Below are 23189 nucleotides of genomic sequence, written 5' to 3'. Positions count from 1 at the left end.
GATGCATGAATAGATGGAGCTGAAAATGCACAATGTGATTAGACTCAGATAACAGTATGCTCCAATCTTGTGTTATACATCCGCTTATAGGAACATTAGAAGGATTCGGCTATGTAGTAGCCACTGCAGTTCACATCAACAGACCACTCCGTGAGAATACAAACTGGTAAGGAAGAGGTCCTCGCTACACCATTACTATGATGCCCCTCAACATCATTGGGATAATGTCACCAGCATCACATATACCACGGGCTTCTGCTTTGTTATGGGATTTTGAATAATAGAATATAATTGGAAGAATGTCTCTAAATGTAATAATGCATTTATTAAACTGAAGACTAACTACAATCCCTTTTGTGTGCGATGTAAGATAATACATATGTTATGGAGATGCCAAATCTGAATAGATACTGGGTAGAAGTACGTGTATAAGGTTACTCTAGATCATGACCCCCTTTGTCTGTGTACTTGGGTATGTAGACGATTTACCAACAACTAGATATGAAAAAATGGTGCAAGATTACTTTATGTCGCAAGGAAACTTATAGCCCAACATTGGCTCGATGAAGCCCCCACTGTAGCAGATCAAGCGGTTCCTGCCCTGGAAAGAGGGGTGTACATTAAACGTAACACGGAGCACCTATATGACAAGATTTGGATGAGGTGGATGTTCACATTTGAACTGACTGAATCGATTTAGTATCAGTGATGAAAGCAATATAGACACGCCGACTTAAGAGAAAACACGATAAGGGGTGGGCACAGAGAACGGGGTACACAGATAACCTAGTTGCAGAAGCTAGTAGTTTGATAACACTAATGCCTGTAGTGGACAGATGTAAAATGTCACTTTGGGACACAACTGAGTTGGCGATGATTCTTGATTATTATAGAAGATATTTGGCAACTTTATTATATATCAACAAGAGTGGAACAAACAAAAAAAGAGTACTATGGAAGGGAGCAACGTACCCAGTATCAGGAGCACTTGTAATGGATCATCGGGGCAGGTGTGCGGAGAAGGAGGACTCCATCATTTCTGAACTTACTAGCAAACGATACATCCTATACATTGTGGTGGGACGTCGTGAGGGGGGGGGGGGGTTGAGAGGGTCTGGAAGGGAGGATAGAGTTGGTTAAGTTGTCAAAAAAAATTGAAAACTTTAATAAAAAGCATTAAATTAAAAAAACTGAAGGCTAACTATGGAGAATAAATGTGATAGGGAGAAACCAGTTCTGTTTTTTTTCCCCCTCCTTAGTTACCCTTCCGTTTCCACAGAGCACTCACAAACTTTACGTTCTAGCATCTCTCTGGATTGGCAGCAGCTCCAGCATCTGTATACACCAGCTCCACTCATGGCATTCCCAAACACTGCATGATCACTTGCCCACTGCATCGCATGGTAGAAACGTCTTAGGCCTCCCTCACACAGGCATTTGCAGAAACGCTGCGTTTACAGTTGTTTCAGCAGCGCTGGCATTCTTTATGCCAGCGTTTTGGCTGCGTTTTCAGCACAGATGAAAACGCAGCCAAGGAAGCTGAAAAAAAAAAATCCATACTCTCCTAGCAGGTGCTGTCGGGGTCCCTACCGGTGTTCTCCGTAATTCTGGGCCGGCCACTGGGCACTTGTCAAGCCAACAGAGGATCTTTTGCTAGTAACTGGGATTAAAATCCTTGCCTCCTAGCAAGAGATTGCTCTGATTGGACAATCAGAGCAATCTCTCGCTGGAAGGCGGGAATTTCAATCCCTGTCACTAGCAATAGTTACTTTGCCAGCTTAACAAGTTCCTGACAGCGGGCCCAGAACTACAGAGATCACCGGCCGGGACCCCGACAGCACCTGCTAGGAGAGTATGGATTTTTTTTTCCCCCCTCAGGTAGTGTAGCTAGGGCATTTTCGGCAGCACTGAAACCGCTACTTATTCATTTCAATTGGCATCACAGAGCCGAAAACTGCTTAAGATAGAACATGCATCGCTGTCAAATGACAGCATTTTGACCCTTGTGTGAGCAGACCCATTGAAATGAATAGGAGCGTTGTACAGTGTTTAGCGCTGCGCTGAAAAGGCAGCGCTAAACGCTGTGCAAAAATGTCTGGGGGGGGGGGCCATAAGTGGAGTTAGTGTTCCGACCATTTTATTTTCTTGCATCGGACATTTATTAAACTGGATATAATGCAGTAACATTCTCTTAGTTTATCACATGACGCTCTGGAGATCCTGATGATCTGATAGGTGACAAAATAGCCCCGTCCAGTTTGTCATGTAACGTACTGGGGATGAGCCGGGCATGAGGAACTGCGGGGTTTTCAGCAGTAGTACAGTCTAGCAACTACTTGACACTTGAAAAACTTTTCTATTACAGGGATGGATTAGTCAGGATGGGCTTATCCAGTGGTAAAATGTGGGGTCCGGGACCACATGATTCTTTGCAATAACCGAACAGTTATTCAGCACCTCTCCTGTGGGACAGTCCCTTATTATAACAGAGTGGCTCTAGGACGCTACAGACCGGAGTTAGACACAGGCAAGCTGGACTCTGAGGTCGCATTAAAGTTTCTTTGCTCATAGAGCTCGTTCCCAACAATCTGGTGCATAACGTCTCCAAAGCTCGTTGGGCTCTCGACCGTGTGTTGCCTTATCTGAGGGCTCTTTTACATAGTCTGTTTAATTATTGCTGGATTGTGCGAATCTGAACAATAAATCTCTCCGTGTAAGCGCTGCCAGAGACTGAACAATAAAGAATACGTCATTTACTTATCGTTCGTCGTTTAGTTTAAGCAGGCATAAAAATCAAACTGCAATCCTTCAACTACCTACGTACTGTGAATGGAGGCGGGCGGCTGGGAGAGATCTCTGGCGCACTTCGCCTCCATTTACTAAACGATTATTGCTCCTGTGTGAAAGCATAGAAGTGATAATCACTGGGATGACTTACAGGTGCTTAAACGCCAACTATAAATAAAAAAAGAATTCCAACAGTCCAGAAGGTCTGACAATCTGGCACCTTGGCTGTCATTGCATAGGTGAGGATATCATCATGACCACAAAACCTATTCTGTGCAAGGACCATCACATAGAAAATCCTATAATACTGCACATGATATTTTATATGGGTGTAGAAAAGAGATTACATGTAAGATATATGAGGTATGAACAGGATACTATATGTTCAGCATCGTGGTCACTTATGCCATAATTACGTCAAAATAGTGGGTTCACTTTCTGCATATTCTCAACATAGCACAAAATATGGGAAATTTAAAGAAAGGACTCCTATAGATCAGGATTTCTAACTCCACTCCTCATGTTCCCTTAACAGGTCAGACTTTCAGGATGTCCTCTGCGTTGCACAGGTGATGTAATTCTCATCAGGGTCTCAGATATGGGGACAGCTGTTCTGTCTGTAGGATATCCACAAATTAGGACCTGTTGAGGAACATTGCTATAGATCACAGGGTTTAGGACATTTGCCTGGGCAAAATGTGGGCCCCAGACTAGACCACTTGCCATATTGGTCACACTGAGCATAGAAGGGAGATCCACCTTCATAAGCCTTTTGTTTTAAGCCTTTGGTTCCTTTTATTTTCTTCCATACATTCCACAGTAATTCTCAATAGCATTCGGCCTGATACGTCAGAGGGAATGTGACCTTGTTGCTCCGAGCAACCAGAGTCCATCTTTGTTTTGTTGCTATTGGCAACAAGGCCCCTCAGGACTCATTATAGGCACAAAGCTTTATTGTTCCATTAACAGCAGTTTTGCCTCGTGGTTTTCATTCTGAAATGTTCTGTAAATACTTCATGTTGCTTTACAAGAGATCTTTATATTGAGATGGATTACTTGTATAATAGATGATTGTAGCATTTGTGTAAGTGTATTGCTTACTGCGTATTTATCACACCAGATTTAATAAATATTTTTTCATTCATGAAACTTTTGTACAGTCGTTATTTCTGCATGAGGTGGGGATGACTGTCCACAGCAAGGTCACTAATACTAAGGAGCAGTCCAAGAACCAACCACCCGTCCAACAAATAACATCACACAGAGTAGGTTCATTTTGTGTGTCATTTTGCAAATCTAGACCCCCTAGCTTTTGCTGAAGTAGCCTACATAATAGTATTCACAAAGGCAGATGAAGTATATGAAACAGGGCCATGCTTACTCTTCTCAGCAGAGTGAAATAACGTATTAAAATTTCCATCAGAGGAGGCAAATACAACTACTGTGGTATCTCGGCTTGCAAGTGCCTCAGCTTGTAAGCAGACCCTCTCCCGCGATTGTCTGCGGTACTGCTGCAGGCTGCGCGTCCTCCATGCCGGCACAGCATTTCTTCCTGGAAGTGGGGCTTGAATACCTTTTTTTAGATGGTATTTCTTGACCTCAGTGGCAGGGATGGGGTGTAAAAAGTGGCGCTCTGCGAGGCTTCACACCTCCTCGGACTGGTAAGCTTCCTGAGGTGCGGTGGTCTCAAATAGAACGCACTCAAGAAACTGCTTCTGGAACTGCAGACTAGTGAGCATTCCTGGGGACATTTTATAAATTATGCAGGCATTATAAATTGCAATCTGTATAAGGTTGATCCGCGGAGGGCCCCAGGACTGAAGATCGTGTCAGAAGACATCACTGGAGGCCTGAGGTAAGATGTTTCATAGAAGTCTCCTCTCAGCCTTCTTTTTTACAAGCTAAACATTCCCAGATCCTTTAACCGTTCCTAATAGGACATGATTTGCAGACCGCTCACCATCTTGGTAACTCTCCTCTGAACTTGCTCCAGTTTTTCTATGTCTTTTTTTTCAAGTGGGTTGCCCAGAACTGGACACAGTATTGCAGATGATCTCTGATTAAGGAAGAGTAGAGGAGGATAATGACCTCACATGATTTAGACTCTAGGCTTCTCTTAATACATCCCAGAATTGTATTTGCCTTTTTGGCTGCTGCATCACATTGTTGACTCATGTTCAGTCTGTGATCTATTAGTATACCCAAGTCTTTTCACATGTGCTGCTGCTTAGCCCAATTCCTCCCATTCTGTATGTGTTTTTTTCCATTTTTCTTGGGCAGATGTAGAACTTTGCATTTCTCTTTGTTAAATACTATTCTGTTAGTTGCGGCCCACTTCCCTCATCGATCGGAACAGTGAGGGAAAATAAAACTTTTACCCTTTTAAACTTTTACATGTAAAACAGCAATCACAACACCAGGGACTGCTCACTGGGGCCTCCGTTCACTACTCCAGGCTCTCTACTAACGATGATCACGTGACCATGGACGGTCACCTCTGGTAGACAATAGCTAGGAGCTGTCACGCTTCCCAACCCTGCAGCTTTATTCTACAGGACCGCCATGTTTTCACGGCCCTGTAGAATAAAGCCCAGACACCCAGGACGTGAAAACACGTATGAGTGGTCACTAAGGGGTTAAGAGACAGAAGGATTTGAGCAAGCTACATCCACAGAAGATCTGTAGTTAGTTCTCCAAGATGTTTTGAACAACCTCTGTATTGAGTTCCTTTAGAACTGTGTGAAAATGTACCTAGAAGAATTGATGCTGTTTTGAAGACAAAGGACGGTTACACCAAATACTGATGTGATTTACATTTCTCTTTTGTTCATTCATTTTGCATTTTGTTAATTGACCAAAAATAAACTATTATCACTTCTATTGTTGAAAGCATTCTTACTTTGCAGCATTTTTTCAACACCTGCCTAAAACTTTTGCACAATAGTGTGTTTACTGGAGGGACAGCTACACAATGAATGGAGTGCCTGTTTTCAGTTGATCTTGCACAGCTTGCATGCAATACAATACAAGCTGCTCAGTCCTTCCGGCAGCTCTCCCTGTAGTACATGCTAAATGCTCCTAAAAGCTGACTACGCTTGGTTGCAAATAATTTTAATTGTAAAAGCACATGCAATGGAATGAAAAAAGTGAACACAGCCTCGGGGTGCATTCATACGAGCGTGTGCGTGTACATAGGTGCACATTCATACGAGCGTGTGTACATATGTGCGCACATAACCACACGTCTATTAGAACCATTGGTTCCCTATGGTGTGTTCACATGTCCGTGTTTTACAGGCGTGCAAACGCACGTACCTACAAAACATAGAACATGCGTGCACCATAGGTCCATGGTGCGTGTCAATATTCCTCAGCGGGGAGTCCCCTCATCACTGAACACTGTCACAGTGGCAATTGCTGCAGGGAGTAAAGAATCCCCTGTCACAGCTGTGGCAGAGGATCGCGAAACTCTCCCATTGATTTCAATGGGGCCGCCGCAGCCATTCTTTGCATTTTAAATCCCCACCTGCTGAATGAACTTCATTACAGTGACGGGACCCAAGCGGCTAGACGCGCCTGAGCCCCGGCAGTGGCGGAGAGTGAGTGTATATATTTTATTTTTTTTACACCAAATAGGAATGATTTTCAGAGAAGGGCTTATATTTAAAGCCCTTCCCTGAAAATCCCTGCAGGGGTTGCTTTCAATGGGGCCGCCAGCAGCAGCCGCGGACCCATTTGCAAGCAATGCTGCATGGACCTGCATTCAGGTGTGTTTGTTCACGTACGTGGGTGCGCCGGTTTTGTGCACATGTATGTACGCACCAGCACACGCTCGTGTGAATGCATCCTTAGAGGCTATGGACATCTTTTAGCACACTTGATGTTTTTTGTTGTGTTTTTGAACTGCATCAAAACAATGTTAAACACTGCAAGCCTTTTATTTAAAAACTGAATATATTTAAAAAGAAAATTCAATCGTGCAGCAAAAAACACCAACTGTGAATGCAGCCTAAGAGATTATTCACACGGCCGTTGCGTTTTTACGCATGCCCGCCAACACTGTAAAAATGCATGAACAGGCGCACAAACGTTAGCTTTCAGACTGCCCGTGCCCGGCGCATATACACCGAGTCCGCAAAACCACTGGGTGGTGGGGAAACAGTTTAGCTCTGCTAAATTTTTCTACCCCTTCCCTCTCCCTCGCCAGCTCTCTGCAAGGGGAGGAGGTGGGACGGGGCAGGAGCTAGTGTGCTAAGCTCCCGCCCCTTGTCGCAGCCAGCAATGGGAGGGGCGGAACTTAGCTATGCCCCTCCCATTGCAAACAGTCGGCAAGGGGTGGAGAGGAGGAGGGAAGGGGTGGGAGTTTAGCAGTCATGCTGCTAAACTCCCTCCCACCTCCCTTGTCCGGCAGAGGTCATAGGCTCCCATAGGAGTCTATGCCGCCACCACCTCATTAAAAACGCCTGGCCGAAATGCAGTATCTTGGCCAGCCGGGCACTTTTACGCCACGGAAATACGCCCATGTGCACTGATGCATTGTAAACCAATGCATCAGAGGGGCAGCGTATATCGGTCGGACGTGAAAACCCAGCTAATATACCATCGTGTGAATCCAGCCTAAGGCCCTTTTAGACACAACGATTATTGCTCGAAAACCATCGTTTAAGCGATTATCGTTGTGTCTTTCTTGGGTCCGTCGTGATGTTTTTGTTAAAGATTCGCTCATCGTTCATCTTTCAGTCCACTTAAAATGCATCGGTCGGCCGTCTGCTTTTCGTTTGGTCAAAATGACATCGTTCAGCGATTTTAGGGGAGTTTTCAATGCAAACACTACACAATAATAATATGACTGAAAAGCCCGACATTTTCCAATGATTTTCATTAGGAAAAAAACCTCCGTCTTTAAAAGTAAAACCATCGCTCACTTTTATCGTTATAACGAATTTCGAATGATAATCTATGTGTCTAAATGGGGCTTAAGGCCGCTTTCTTATGACAAAAACACATTGCCCATTGATTTCAATGGGACCTTTAATGCATTGCATGGCTCTTGCATGCCGTACGATGTGTATGCGAGTGCGACATGAGGTTTCCCATTGAAGTCAATGGGAAACACTTCCGATCCTCTATCGCGCGTGAAACTCACACAAGAGGATCAGGACTTCATAGATGCGCTGCGTTTTTTTCCTGAAAACTGCCTCATATCCGCAGGTAAAACTCAGGTTCACGAGTGAGATAAGGAGCAGAGCTTCTCAGCCAAATATAACGCTCGCATGTGTGTAGGGGAATCTGAGTTGCAGCGTTCATAAAGGAGTCCTCTCAATGATGTAGGAGTATGGAATCCTCATTATTCAGGAGTTGCCTTATAACCCAGCTCCACCTGCACAGTATGGGGGAGAAAGCTGTCAATCAGCGACAGTGGGAGCCCATTGCACATCAATGAGGACTTATTCACAGGAGCTGCAATTAATAAACAGTTTTTCCCAAACTATAGTAGACACACAAAAGGCAAAGTTAAAAGTTGGCATGTCTGTCCCTACCTTATTCTTCCTTCAGAGAAGGCTGCATAAAGTTGGTTACAGATTCCCTTCAGACTGGCAGAGAACAATGCCCTGACAAGGGGTGCCTTCTGTTATCTTAACAAAAAAAAGGTTAAGTCCACAGGATGTACAGCAGGAGTAACAAAATACTAATTTCTCAGCTCTATCTCCCCCACCTGAATGGGAGTGGACTGGCTACAGAACTCCCAGGCCTCATCTCCTTGAGTGCACTAGTAATATCTGCAGCTCCCGCATCCCCACCTGTTGGCCCTTCACATGAGAACATAGTTGGGCAGCAGAATGGGATGTGTGGACCTCAGAGCACACCCTGTTTCTGGCCTTTCGATCTCATTTTTTGGCAGCAAGCCTGTATTACGTACACAATCAGCATAGTACAGTAGATCAAAACATGGATCAACAGCAGAAAAGACCCCCCGGTCCATCTAGTATGCTTTTGTTGTTTCCTTTTTTACTTCTCTCTTAGGGTCTTTTTACACAGAACGACCTGTTGGACACAAATGCACAACAGGTTGTCCCAGTGATGATTGTTACTGTGCTTTTACAGAGGACCGATCATTGCTAAGAGAATGGAGCCGAAGTGGGACGATGATCGTTCACAGTGAACAGGCAGTCATTCATAGATGAACCACTGCCTGTTTACACAAGCCAATTTGTTGTTCGGTTTTCAGGCATGCATAAACTGAACGACGAATCAATTATCGTTTGGCGTTCAGTCGACGTATGCTTTTTCACGGTATGAAAATTATTCAGATTCCGTCTGATTGTGGAAGCCTGAATGATTTCTTGGCCCGTGTAAAAGGGCCCTAAGGCTGGGGTCACACGGGACGTAAATCTCGCGGAATGTTCACAGCGGGGCTGCATGGAAATTCAGCAAGAAGGCTGCTTCAAAACTCGTGCCATTTGATATAGGTTTTGAAGCGGCTTTTCAGTCCGTATTCCGCTGTGGAAATCTCTCCCTGTAGAGAGGGGAGAGTCCGTAGTCAATATGGCGCCAAAATTGACATGTAGCAGATTTGAATTCTGCGCCGCGATTTTTGCAAATTTCGTTCACTTTGCTGCTTAGTCTCAGTTTTAAAAATGCATGCGGAAATTCTGCAGCATTCCATCCTGTGTGACCCCAGCGTATGGATGTAGGTTTATCTCAGGCATGCTTACATTGACATCTGCTGGGAGTACAATCCTGGTGACCGCTGGTCACAAGCAGGAGATAAAAAATTGCAAGGATGATTTTGAAAGGTTGAAATCCATTGTAAAAGCCACATGTAAATCTATGGTCAAACTCCATGTTGTCTTAGGGACCTTTCACACAGGATGGAATAGGCTGCACAATGCGCCGCAGGCAGCGGTAAATTCAGAATCAAAATCTGCAAGTAGGCCTGCGGAGATTAGTGTGGAATTCTGTAGCTTTGGATTTGGCTGCGTGCTGCGGTGTAATGCAATCCCGTGTGAATGGCGCCTTAGAGTGGATTCTCAAAGTGCATTAGAATCTGCCACAAACAAATCTGCATCAAAATTCATGTTTTATGCTAATTTTGATGCAGATTATGCTCTGCAATGCAAAGAGTGTACTGCCGTCCACCGCCTCTACGCTCCCCAGCTCATCGCTCCCACTGTGCTCTATGACGGGCGGTCACCGTTGGCAATGAGCAGAAAGGCCAGTCACGCCGCTGGGTAGGGCCCTTTCTGCAAATCCTTAGTGGCCTTCCAGGATCTACAGGCCAAGCAGCTGTGCAGCCAATTAGGTACATGGGGCGTCACCCCCTGTCAGTCTTGGCTCCAACAGGACTTCCTGGTGCGCGTCAAGATACAATAATACCGGGTGTGTTTTGCAGCAATCCTATACTATTTCCACAGCTAATCCATGTACATGTGAATTAATCTGTGGTGGATTTTTATGCCAAGTGGGAAGCCACCCTTAAAGGGGTTGTCCAGGGTTAGAAAAACATGGCTGCTTTCCTCCAAACACAGCATCACCCTTGTCCGTGGGTTTTCTGGTATTGTAGCGCAGCTCCTATTCACTTCAGTGGAGATGCGCTGCAATACCACACACAAACTTATAGAAAAGGGTGGTGCTATTTTTTTTTTCTTAAGAAAGCAGCCATGCTTTTCCAACCTCTGACAACCCCTTTAAAGCGTAACACCAGGGAATAACTGAAAATTCTACTTTTCACCACATTATGGAGCTGAACTTTGTCTTACATTTCTACTTACCAAAAAGGTGGTTTTCTGGACCTTTACAGAATTCATATCAGCTTTTTCTCAGTTTTGCCAACATGGACAAAATTGAATTCCATTCTATGCCCTCCAACATCTAAATTCTAACTCCACACGAAGGAAGGTCTCATGTACCAGCGGCTACTGTTAGACGCTCCTTCCTCTCATACAAGCCCACTGCCTGAAGGTTCCTTTACACGGGACTATTGGCCAAATAATTGCTTGAAAAAGTGAATTCAAATAGTCATTCAGTGTAAAGACAGCCACCAACGGCGTGACGAAGGATAATTCGCTCACTAGTTGCTAGTCGTTTCGTTTCAGCTCACCTAAAGTAGTTGCTACCGTAGTTGATCAAAAAAGTTATCTAGTGTAAAGTCAGTTGTTCGAACAATGACAATCATCACCGTGGAAAAGTAAATCAAATGACATTCATTTGTGCGCTTCAAAGACTTTTCGGAGTGGCTATCTGAACGATAGTTGCTCCGTATAAAGGTACCTTTAGGCCATGGACACACAGGGCGGATTCCCGACGGAAATGTCGCGGTTTGGCCGCAGCGAAAAACCGCGACATTTCCACCGGGAGAACCGCCGCGGCAAAAGCTCGCTCTTCCGCTGAGGAGAGCGCGGCCACAGCGGGAAAAAAAAAATAGACATGCTGCGGTCGGCTTTCAGATTTCTTGTCCATATGGCTGGCTAATCGCGGGATTAGCGGCCGCATGCGGATTTGCCACGGCGAAATTCCGCACGAAATTTCCGCGGCAAATCCGCCCTGTGTGAACCCAGCCTTAGAATGTCAACTTTGTGCAGCCAACTGAACATTTACAACCTGCCATCAACACGGACTGTGCTCAGCTCTGCTGCTTGAATCTTCGACTTCTCCACTTGATCCTGCACTGCACCTTCTCTCCCCCCATCAATCATTAGCTTCATTGTTCTCCATATACCAACTTAAAACACAACCGCCTCCCAACCTGCCTTGCTCGCACTTAGGGGCGTAACTATAGAGGATGCGGTTGCACCCGGGCCCAGGAGCCTTAGGGGGCCCATAAGGCCCCTCTTCCCCATATAGGGAGCCCAGTACTATGAATAAAGCATTATAGTTGAGGGCCCTGTTACAGATTTTGCATTGGGGCCCAGAAGCTTCAAGTTACGCCTCTGCTCACATTGTTGCGTCTAAGAGCAATTAGTGTCAGGCAGCTGCTGCCAAGGCAAATAGGATCATGGGGTGCATCAAGAGTGGTCTTAGGGGCGCATGATGAGAACATTGTTGTTCCTCTTTACAAGTCACTGGTCAGACCACACATGGAATATTGTGTACAGTTTTGGGCACCGGCACTCAAGAAGGGACATATTAGAGCTTGAACGGGTACAAAGGCGGGCAACTAAAATAATAAATAGATTGGGCGGACTACAATGCCCAGAGAGGCTATCAAAATTGAGGTCATTTAGTTTAGAAAAAAAAAAGATGTCTGAGGGGTGACCTAATGACTATGTATAAATGTAAACCTGCGTATTCACTGTGTATTTGCGTATTATTTCAATGTGCCCGTCTGCATTTTTTTTCTTGCACAAATACAGAATGTATTTGCACACAAAACACGGCAGAGTAGCTGAAGTACATGGCCAAAAGTGATTTTCGGTTTGTGCAAATATGCAGCGTATTTGTGTGACTGAAATATGCTTACATCCATGTGAATGAGCCTTAAAGGGGTTGTCCCGCGAAAGCAAGTGGGTCTATACACTTCTGTATGGCCATATTAATGCACTTTGTAATGTACATCGTGCATTAATTATGAGCCATACAGAAGTTATTCACTTACCTGTTCCGTTGGTGGCGTCCTCGTCTCCATGGTGCCGTCTAATTTCAGCGTCTAATCGCCCGATTAGACGCGCTTGCGCAGTCCGGTCTTCTTTCTTCTGAATGGGGCCGCTCGTGCCGGAGAGCGGCTCCTCGTAGCTCCGCCCCGTCACGTGTGCCGATTCCAGCCAATCAGGAGGCTGGAATCGGCAATGGACCGCACGGAAGACCTGCGGTCCACCGAGGGTGAAGATCCCGGCGGCCATCTTAGCAAGGTAAGTACGAAGTTGCAGCAGCGCCGGGATTCGGGTAAGTACCGGACGTTTTTTTTTTTTTACCCCTGCATCGGGTTTGTCTCGCGCCGAACGGGGGGGCTATTGAAATCCCCCCCCCCCCCCCCGTTTCGGCGCGGGACAACCCCTTTAATAATGAACCTCATAGTGGCCCCAGTTGTAAGAGCGACCCTGTATTGGCCTCTGGGCCAGGCAACATCATAGACTCTATTCTGCACTGTTGGTACGGGACCGCTGCTCCAGACTGGGTGAGTGGAATGCCTGTTAGGTGTGGTTTATGTGGCTGGTGGGCCACATAAATTGAGGCGACGAGCCAGATTCGGCCCATGGGCCTTGTGTTTGACGTGTGTTCTATGTCTACAGGAAAGAACATTCCTACACCAACACAGAAGGGGGTTCTTTACTGTAAGAGCAGTGAGACTATGAAACTCTCTGCCTGAGGATGTGGTGACGGCAAATTCAATAAGCGTTTAGGACTGGCATAGACACCTTTCTTGGGAGTAACAATATTATATGTTATAGTCACTAATTACTTCAAAAGGGTTGTTACTTCAGGGATTATTTCAATCTCCAGACTTTGAGTCGGGATGGAATATTTTCCCTTACACAAGGAAAATTGGCTGCTTCTTCATTGGAGGTTTTTTTCCCCTCTGGATCAACAAGAGGGAATATAGTCTGAGCTGGATGGACACATGGCTTTCTTCGGTCTAACATACTAGGTTAGTGTCTGTGTCTAAGCCAGAGGGCAATAAGCTACTGCCAGACACTTCGGGCAGCAGCTTATCCTCTCCAGGGTTTTCCATCCAACAAGTTTGGTCCATCCTCCTGAAGACTGGCCACCACCACCCATGTCAGCGGGAGTAGACAACTATCTCACGTGTATTAAAGATTCCATCAATGTTCGTTCATAAGAGGGCAGCGGGATGGAGCATGCTGGACTAGAACATACCCAATCCTTTATTCTCAAGGGATTTAAGTAGTCACCAGAGGTGTCTGACAGCAGTTTTTTCACCTCTTCCCATGAAAACATGCACTTGCTTGGTCTAACTGAGTAAGCATGCATATGGGGAGAATTGGAAGAATATCTGTTGGCCACATTAGCAACTATTAAAGATGCATGATCAGTTTAAAGGGATTGTACCAAAATCTGATTTTCATGCTTAGTTAGGGCCTGGTTGCTGTGATCCCACTGATCCCGAGAACAGGAGTCTTGATTGTGTCTTCAATGAATGCAACAGAAGATGTGCATGTGTGCTACTGTTCTATTCATTTCTTTTTTAATCATTATTTTTATTGGTATTTTCCATAACGTACAAGTATATTTGAAGTTGTGGACATCAGTATTAATAACGGTCATTGAAATGAATGGAGTGATGCTGTATATACCTCCACTAAATCATGCGAGGATCCCCATTCTTGGAATCGGTATAGGTCCCAGTGGTCAAACCCCCCACTGATCATAAAGTTATCCCCCCATCCTATAGCTAGGGCATAACTTTAGATTTTGGGACAACCTCTAACATCTTCCGGCAGGAGGAAGAGGAAATAGGCCCCATACACAGCAGACTGTGGTCTAATGCTAACGAAATTATCAAACTGGCCAACTTTAATCATGTGAAGAGACAGCTTTATACGTTGGTCAGGGATCTCTGCTGCACCAATTCCCAACTAGGGCACTGTGGCACGAAAAGCTCCTAAGGGTGTTAATTAGAATTGCCAATTAATTAGAGGTGCCATGAGCTAATTTTTGACACAAGCTGGAAAGACATTGGAAGCAATACGCTACTGCTGTCTAATGCCAATGAAATTATCAAGTTGGCCAACTTTTATCTCACATGTATGGGCAAGCTTTATACTTCGGTCAGGATCCTTACTGCGATTCCCAACCAGGGTGTCGTGGCACGCTGGTCTGTTTTGAGAAGCTCCTAGGAGTGGCAGGGGAAGAAAAGAGTCGAATCCGAGAGAAGAGAGACAGGAAGAGTCGAGTCAGAAAAGAGAATGAGTCAGACAAAATTTGTCAACATTTCTTGCGTAGGTGCCACAAGATAAATGTTTGACAAGTTGTGGCATGACCTGAAAAAAATGGTGAAGCACTGCTCTACTGGATCCATTATGTCAGACCATTTTTCTTATTTGCATATATGCTTTTTTTATCACATTGTATACTATTCTCTATAAATAATAATTATAAACCAGCAAAGTAATTTCACCATTATTTCCAGTCAGCCAAAGATTCCCTGATCTTCCAATAAGGAACGTGTAGTTGCATTTTTCTTTTTTGGAAAGGAGGGGGGGGGGGGGGGGGGGGGGGGGTCTGTGTGTCTCGATTCAGTCCTCATCAGCAAAAGAGACGCTTCGTGTAAGAGTGGTGAAGTCTGCCTGTGTAAATGCTCTGCAGGAGCGATGACGACCTTAGCGGTGACATCAGAGTTCCTGCAGTCAGTTACCCGACTGTTGGCCCGTGTAAAAGGGCCATAACCTTGGGTGGTTTAGAGATGTTAAAGACTCTTGTAGAAAGACAAAAGCATTATAGAGGTGATACCTTTACTGGCTAACCAAAACAATGACATATGCAAGCTACAAGGCCATTTAATGCCCCTTCATCAGGTTTATCAGATTATACCGGAGGAAACAGAGGCAGCGCCAATACAGGCAGGAGAACAACTGTAAGGAAAAGCACAGCATGTACAAGAGGATAAACTAGGGTTGTACAACTAAGGTTTGTGTGTAAAGCCCCTTCTACACAGGAGGACTGGTGGGTGCCGCAGTGCCTGATGACCCTCCCAAGTGATGATCGCTCCCTTGTTTTTACATAGGAGCGATAATTGCTCAGTGAATGGAGGCGGAGCGCACCGAAGTTCGTTCTGACTCACCCACCTCCATTCACAGTAAACAGGCAGTCATTCACAAAGATCCAGTTTAAACTGAACGATGCAGCGGCAGACCAACAATGACTGCGTAGTCAGAATGAACGATCCGATCAGCGATTTATCATGGATCGGTCGTTCACTGCATACGTCTGCACTCCACAATTATTGTACAAGTCACTCGAATTAACGAGCAATTTCCATAACAAGATGAAAGGGAAAAAGGTGAGGATTGAGGAGGTCACCAATTAGGCTGATGGGTGTGAAGCATGCATATATGGAGACATATAGTCCAGGGCAAGGTTGAGACCATAGGGCACACTTACAAAAACTTTTACAGCAGTTTCTGGCATAGAAAAGCCACAAATATTTGAAGATGGCCGTTCTGCACAAAGATTTTGCAACATTTCCTCTTTTCCAAAAAGCAGACAGGGCTGGTTGGCAGGGGGCAACAGATTTACTAATATTTTACGCCTGAACCTGTAATAAAATTATGCCAGGAACGTACACCTGGTCAGGTTGAGGTGTACATTTCTGTCAAGGAGCACAGAAAAAAAAATCTTACCAAGCCTGGCATAGATGATGTTGGGCTTCGTAAATTTCCCAACCTGTTGGTGTCTGGCAAGTCCTTAGCCGTTTACATCCCCCAAATTTTTTTTGCCACTTCTGAAAAGTGCTCTGAGTACCCAAACTTTTAGATCCATTAAACTGTGATCTGGTCTAGAGAAATGGTTCCCCGCTGCGTCTGTGTTATTGTATGGCCGTGTAGATTCCTTCTGGTCTCTAGCTTGTTTTGTTTCTCCAATATATGGAGAAACCAACAGAAACTACAGACCAGAACAGAAACTCGTATTCCATCAGGCACCTTGTACATCGTACCACGTACACCACATTGGAGGATGTAGGGAAAGTGCCAGTGATTCTATAGTCCTGTTGTGTGTTGGGTATGTGGATGGTGGTCATTAGTAGGACGTGGGTACAGGGTTACCAGGGAAAGTACCCGTCTCTGATGGCGATAAGAGGGCACGTCTGATGAGGAGATTTCTTACGTTTGGTGGCAAATAAATCTGGGAATATTTGCTAAAGTCTGTTCACTTTGTGCAGTAGGGGTTGGAGATCAGTAATTTTTCTTGGGATGCTCATCTGTGGTTTGTACATGACCACTAGGGGAACTCTGCTGCCCTCCTCCTTCTGCTTGTATTCCAAGAAGCTGCTCCATGAAGTCTTTGTGGATCTGCTCATCTATGACCAGTGGATGGTATCCCTGTTGTAGGATAGGATTCCTCAGAGATGTTTCCTGTCTTCACTGTCTGAGCAGATCCAAATATATTGCAGAGCTTGACTGTAGCTGATGGACTTCTTTATGTGGCGTGGATGGAAGCTGTTCCACCTTAGCTGTGTTAGATGGCCTATAGGCTTATAGTAGATTAATGTTTGTACGGTACTATTGTTCGTGTATATGGTCGTATCCAGGAAACATATCTGAGATTGTGATAATGAGCCTGCTAGTTGGAAGGAACTTGTTGAAGTTCTTCTGGAAGGTCCACAGCTCATCTTCAGAGCCTCTCCAGATTATTAGTAGATCAAGAATGTCCTGTGTTCTTCACAGGATACTACATTGCATTCTGCTGGCACTCCAGAAGAGGACAATGCAGTTGTTTGCACAGCAGGGCGTGTGATTAGTCCCAACACAGAGCTCTGCAAACAGCTCCTGGAGGCCCCTTTACATGCAAATGAAAAGTGTTAATGGACATTAGTGTCCATTAACACTTTATGCAAAATGATCGCTAAAACTTTTAATCTTTCAGTCATTTGAAAGATTATCTTTGCGTGTAAATGGGCCTTTAGTTGTGCTTGCATTTTTCAGGTTGCCTAGTTTAAAAGTTATGTAAATCACATTGTCTCTGATCTGTTGTGTATAAGTAGGTTTCCTCAGTTCTAATTCGAATTAGCCTGATGAAGGGGCATTGAACAGCCTCAAAAGCTTGCATATATAATTTTTCTGGTTCGTCATTAAAAGCTAGCACCTCTATATTACTTGTCTTCTTTATACAAGAGTACTTAAACATTACTGGGTGTTCTGGAGAAAGCATAGGAATGAAGAATAAAAGACTGACAGTGGGCGCTCAGCACAGACACATTTATTCAGAATGCCTTTTACACGCATCGTTATAAGCAAAATAAAACAAATATACAAATACAGGAACAAGCTTTGTCCAATGTAACTGGCACTAGTGTTATAAGCGGATTAAACAGGTGACTGGAATCATAATATTGGACTGCAGCACATGGCATAACTTCTTAGAAGCACTCCGGCACCATCATTAGCACCTTCCCAGCAATACTTATAGAGACCAGAACGTCGACTGTTTCAATACCAACAACTGTTTTGCATCGTCAAACTGAATTACATTGCACAGATTAAACAGTAATAGGTTCTATGACCGCCTTCTGGACTTGTAGACCAATTCCTTGCTTTGTATGATAAAAGTATAAAACTAGATCACAGCCATGTTCCACATCCACCCACGGTATGTGTGCAGCTCCTGCACTGTGCTTTATTTGCGATTGTAGATGTCAATATACAGATTTCCTCTAAAGCCTGAGTGAGTCTTTGGTAGGCGAATACGCTTTGTATTAATGACATACATTAGTAATGATCTACCACAGTCATTGGCCTGGAGGGTATAATCTAGTCCTCAGGTAGCCGGAGAGGACTAGGAGGAAAAAAAAAACACAAACAAAAACATTAAAGTACAAATTCTCATGACCAGGCACTTATAACCCAGTCTTTGCTGAAGGCACCAAAAAATGAGAGGGTGGTCTGCTCCCAAGATGATGATAGGCGACACCGGACTGCCCTCTGCTTTGTGATAAGATGAACTAGTGTCATACACGAGTGATGCCGAATATGTGGACAGATTTACTATTCTTCTTGACTTTTTTTTGTGCAAAATGAAAAAAAAAAAAAAAAAAATCTGCTCTCAGTAGAACTTTAATTAACCTGCAAACCACCAACTTGTTAACATAAACACGTCACACTTTCCTCAACCTCCAGATTTTGGAATGAAGTTACTTAGCGATTGCAATTATGACCCTGTAATATAATACAGACGGCCGCGGCGTCACAGAACATCGCGTGGCGGGCCATCAGAATGGTCTTCTTGCAGTGTAATATCCGGTTTGGCAGGTAACCTTTTTTCACTTTACGATGGGGGCATCCCTTCCAGGTGACCGGCGTCAGACACCAATGTGTAGTCACAAGCTTTCAAACAATGGATTATTTGAAATCAATGTTACACAGGGCTGGAAAGATTTCCACCTTCTTTGTGATGGTTTCCCCGAGTGGTTACCCAACGTTTTGCAAAGCTTTCCATGTGAGCAGAACTGGTTAGTGGTAGAGTAGTATTGCAGCAATAACAGGCCTAGATGTCCGTCTGGATTGCACAATTCCCTTCTGTTTTTGGGTCGCTCTCAGTGTCCGTCTTCTCCCCTGGGTTGGGTAAGCCCTGGCTTGCGCCCTCCTCTGCTATATAACTGAGCTGAGGGACGTCCGTGCAAGGAACGGGGATGCTAACAATGGCCACTCCGCTGGGCTGAGGAGAATTCTCCAACCGGTCGTTTTCCACTTCGGGGAGTGGACTGACTGTAACAAAGCGGGTGTGATACTCATTGGAACCGTGGCTGCAAGACGTTTTCATGCTCTCCATATCGGAGCAGCTAAATTCTGAGAAATGACTAGAATGAGAGTCTGCCACGGATGGTAAGCTGTCACTAAGGGAGGGAGAGTCACATTCACTGGAATGAGTGCTCTGCTGCTCCAGGAGCTGAGCGTCCATGTCCTCTCGCTGCTCGTTTATCTTGGTGCTACTTTTCTTTCGTAACTTGCCTTTGCACTTCTTCCCTGCTGTATTGTCTTTGGACCATTTGGTGGCGCTGCATTTACTTTCTGCTTGGCATGCTGTAGAGCCACCTGCACTACTCCGACCTGGGGCGCTGCCATCGTCAACACTACTGCTGCCACTATTGTGCCTGAACTTGGCTGGTTTAGACTCAATGTCCACTTGAACTTCCATGCTGTTACCTTCCCTGGAAGACAACAATTAACAATCAGATTGTTAGAGCCAACCAATAAGAATCGCGTGTTATAAAATATATTTATGAAACTTCAGTGGAAAATTAAAAAAATAAATAAATAAAAAACTATTAAAACCCTATAAATCAACTTTCCTGTCGTCTTCCTGAACCCCACTTATGTAGCTAGATAATACACAAGGCCAATTTGCCATTTACGATCCTTGGAAACATGAGCGAGAAAACTTAAAAATGGCTGCATTAGACATCACTTCGCTTTCTCAATGGCAAAAGGGACTCCACCATCCTATGATTCTATGAGTCCTCCTCTTTTAGGAGTTGGAAGGGACCTCCAGGGTCACCGGGTCCAACCCCCTGCTCAGTGCAGGATCACTAAATCATCCTAGATTCCAAGCGTGTTAATGCCCATGAAAGAGATGGCAAATTGGACGGTCCAAAAATTTCCAAATGGTTAGTAACCCATGTGGTTTGGGATGGTGCAGGGGTGAACAGAAGTCATTTGGGGCAGAAAACAATTTACCTCGAGTAGGGCTTTTTTTTTTTTTTAAATTATAGCAGTCAGAGCTCTGATTTTTCATACGTAGCTCCCTATCAGTTACTTCACAAAATTCAGTCTGCCTGCAGCCAGCACTAGGGGGAGCTCACTGCATAGATTTATAGTGACAGCTATAATAAACCCGCCTCGTAGAGGCATAAAATGATAAAATTTAATGTGGCTTCTCACGAACAGCTCAGTGGTGGGCTACCAGCTACTAGGACACCCCGTCCCCCTTCAAGTGTGTTCCTGGAAGAAGATATTTTCAAGAAGTATTTGTAAAGCGACCCAATGTTATCAAGACAAAATTCTGTCCTAGGACCGAAGGAGGAGGGGGTTACATTACTTGCAGTTTTTCCTTCTCCATCTTCTGTCTACAAATTGTAGGTCCTGTTTTTTACAGCTACTGCAAAACCCACATGTAGCAGCAACAGTTTTGGCTATGGGTTCTCCAGCACCATATTTATCACTGCTAAACTGCTTAGGACATTGAAGAAATCTTGTTTTTTTGCATTTTTGACCTTTAAAAAGAAGTGCAGTATCTAAAATGAATACTTTATATTGGTTCGAAGACATATTATGACACTCTACCTGTCCAGCGGGATGTAAGAATTCAGAATGGATCCAGCCATGGCTTTGGTACTTGCATTATCACTGACCGTTCCTAGGCTCACAGTGCCAGATTCTCCACTTAGACTGTATCTCTCCTTCTGGATATCTGCTTGGACTTCCAGCCTGTACACAATGAGAGATGACAACATGTTGGGTAAGCGCCTCTATGCAGTATGCAAACTTGTGTGCGCTGTTTACTGATTGACCTTTATTCCAGCAACTAAGAAAGGAACCCGTTTTTGGGGCTACTTCAGTCGCCTGAAATATGACTGCAAGACCCAGTCTGTCACCAGTTCTATAGAACACTAAGGCCATCTATGTTCACTTGAAGCACGGGGTCTGAGTCTTCGATGTTAACATACATCCATGGCTGTAACTATAGGGGATGCGGTTGCACTCGGGCCCAGGAGCCTTAGGGGGCCCATAAGGCCTCTCTTCTCCATATAGAGAGCCCAGTACTATGAATAAAGCATTATAGTTGGGGGCCCTATTACAGGTTTTGCATTGGGGCCCGGGAGCTTCACGTTACGCCTCTGCATGTATGCATAAAGCCAGGATTACAGTTGGGTGGTCTTGCCTATGACAGGCAGTATGTTAAAATGGTTGTAACAAAATTGACTTTTGTCACCTATCCATAGAGTAGGAGAGAAGAGTCTGATTGGTGGAGTTCACTGCTGAGACCTTCACAGATTCTGAGGGTTTCCCCCTTGCTTTCACTTCACATCCCACAATGATGCCAGAATGAATGTAGCAGTGGCTGATAATACATGGCCACCGCTCGTCACTTCAAATGGGGCTGACAGAAATAGCCAAGCATTTATACTCTGCTATCTCCGGCTCTCCCATTGAAAATGAATGAATGGAGTAGTAGTCACGAATGTGTGTTGCTGCTCCATTCCATCTCCTTACCATACAGGGTGCGGTAAAGCCAGCAATGACGAGGAGGGGAGGAAACACAGGACCCCCCCCCCCCCCATTTGAGATTGGTTGGGTTCTCAGCAGTGAGACCCCACCACTGATCAGACTTTTGCCCCTATCCTAGGAATAGGTGATAAAAAGCAATTCTGATAGAACCCCTTTAAAACTAAAAACATAAAAAAGTCTGCCATGACCTTTAACCTTTTACAGTCTGATCTTGCAGTCAGTTGCCACTACACTCATTCTGCCCTACTGTCTGTAGGTTGGTAAAATGCTATGGGGTCAAGGTGCAAATCTAATTTAGATGAATTGCACAGCTGACCGAATAGAAAATTTGCGCAAATCTTTGTGCGCAGAGCTTGTATGGTGGGCACTCTGAATGGGAATACGGCACCATAGAGTGGCAACGAAGTTGTCTCAATCTAGGCATTACAGTAAGGGAAGGCTCCCTGCTCAAGTCTTCCCTCTCTGAGCCACTACACTAAGAGTCTGGCTCTCCGGTGGACTTAAAGTGTCCAAGCATTAAATAGACAGCCATTATTTGTGGTGGTAGAGGGGAGAAGTTAAGAACAAAAGCCGGAAAAAAAAACCTGTGTGTAGCCTTTTTAGGAGAAGAAACAGATACACGGTATGGACCTAATATTTTTCCTCGCAAGGAGCGGTGCAGCGGAAGTGACGAGCCGCCAGGGAGTACGGGTTGCAAAACCTCTTGAGATTTAGGCCTCATGTCCACGGCACGCGCAGATTCCGTGACACCTGCATGCCAGTGCAGAAATGATTTTCAAATGCTTGCCAGCGATCACAGATGCGATTTGTTTCCACACGGATATACTGCGGATCATCCATGCGGTAAAAATCTGTCCGTCCCCCCCCCCCCCCAATCACAATTGATTTTAACCTTCAAATACAATTGCAGATGCACTGTGGATCGTCTGTACCCATCGACTTCTATTGAGCCCGTCCGCATGGAATCTGCACTGAAATGGAGCATGCTGCGATTTGTTTTCCGCACCAAACGGTCCACAAATCAAATCTGCATGCTTAAATTCGGTTGCGGATGTCAATGCTTTTTCTATGGGCACTTTGAATTGCGGATCTATTGCGCAGGTGACCCGTGCGGATTCCACAAATCAAATCCGCCCGTTGACATTGGGCCTTTGGCATCTGCATTCAGTGGGAATCACAGGGAGAGAATCTGCTGAGAATATAAATTTCCCTGCAGCAGCTCTCCTCTATTACCTGAATCACCACAGCTTGTATGCAGCCGTACTGGGAAGAAAACTATAGAAAGGAACTTCTAATATTGCAATTCTTGTTATATAAAAGGGGAGCAAAGCGTGTGCATAATACGCAGTAATTTAGAAATACCATTGATGATCAATGCAGTCAACCTCACGTTCTTTCCCTTGTAAACTCTAAACCATCGTGGACAGGGCCTTCTCTCCTGTACTCTGTTTCTCCCTTGTAGACTATGAGTCCTTGTGAGCAGGGCCTTCTCTCCTGTACTGT

General features: G+C 44.8%; 1 protein-coding gene across 3 annotated transcripts in view; it reads right to left on the bottom strand.

Moving 5' to 3' along the window:
- Positions 1-17645: 17645 nt before the first annotated feature.
- RNF19A (ring finger protein 19A, RBR E3 ubiquitin protein ligase) overlaps positions 17646-23189 on the bottom strand; it is a 94257-nt gene continuing 88713 nt past the window's right edge. For all 3 annotated transcript variants that reach the window (XM_066578384.1, XM_066578385.1, XM_066578386.1), the window contains exons 9-10: positions 20742-20885; positions 17646-19609 (exon numbers count right to left, since the gene is read on the bottom strand). In XM_066578384.1, the coding sequence (XP_066434481.1) occupies positions 18946-19609; positions 20742-20885 (808 nt within the window). In that variant the 3' untranslated portion in view covers positions 17646-18945. The remainder of the gene's footprint in view (positions 19610-20741; positions 20886-23189) is intronic.

Source organism: Eleutherodactylus coqui, chromosome 9 (assembly GCF_035609145.1).
Source record: "Eleutherodactylus coqui strain aEleCoq1 chromosome 9, aEleCoq1.hap1, whole genome shotgun sequence".
In the NCBI taxonomy this organism is placed as follows: domain Eukaryota; kingdom Metazoa; phylum Chordata; class Amphibia; order Anura; family Eleutherodactylidae; genus Eleutherodactylus; species Eleutherodactylus coqui.
Note: the sequence above shows the minus strand (reverse complement) of the source record. Positions and strands in the feature narration are given on the sequence as shown.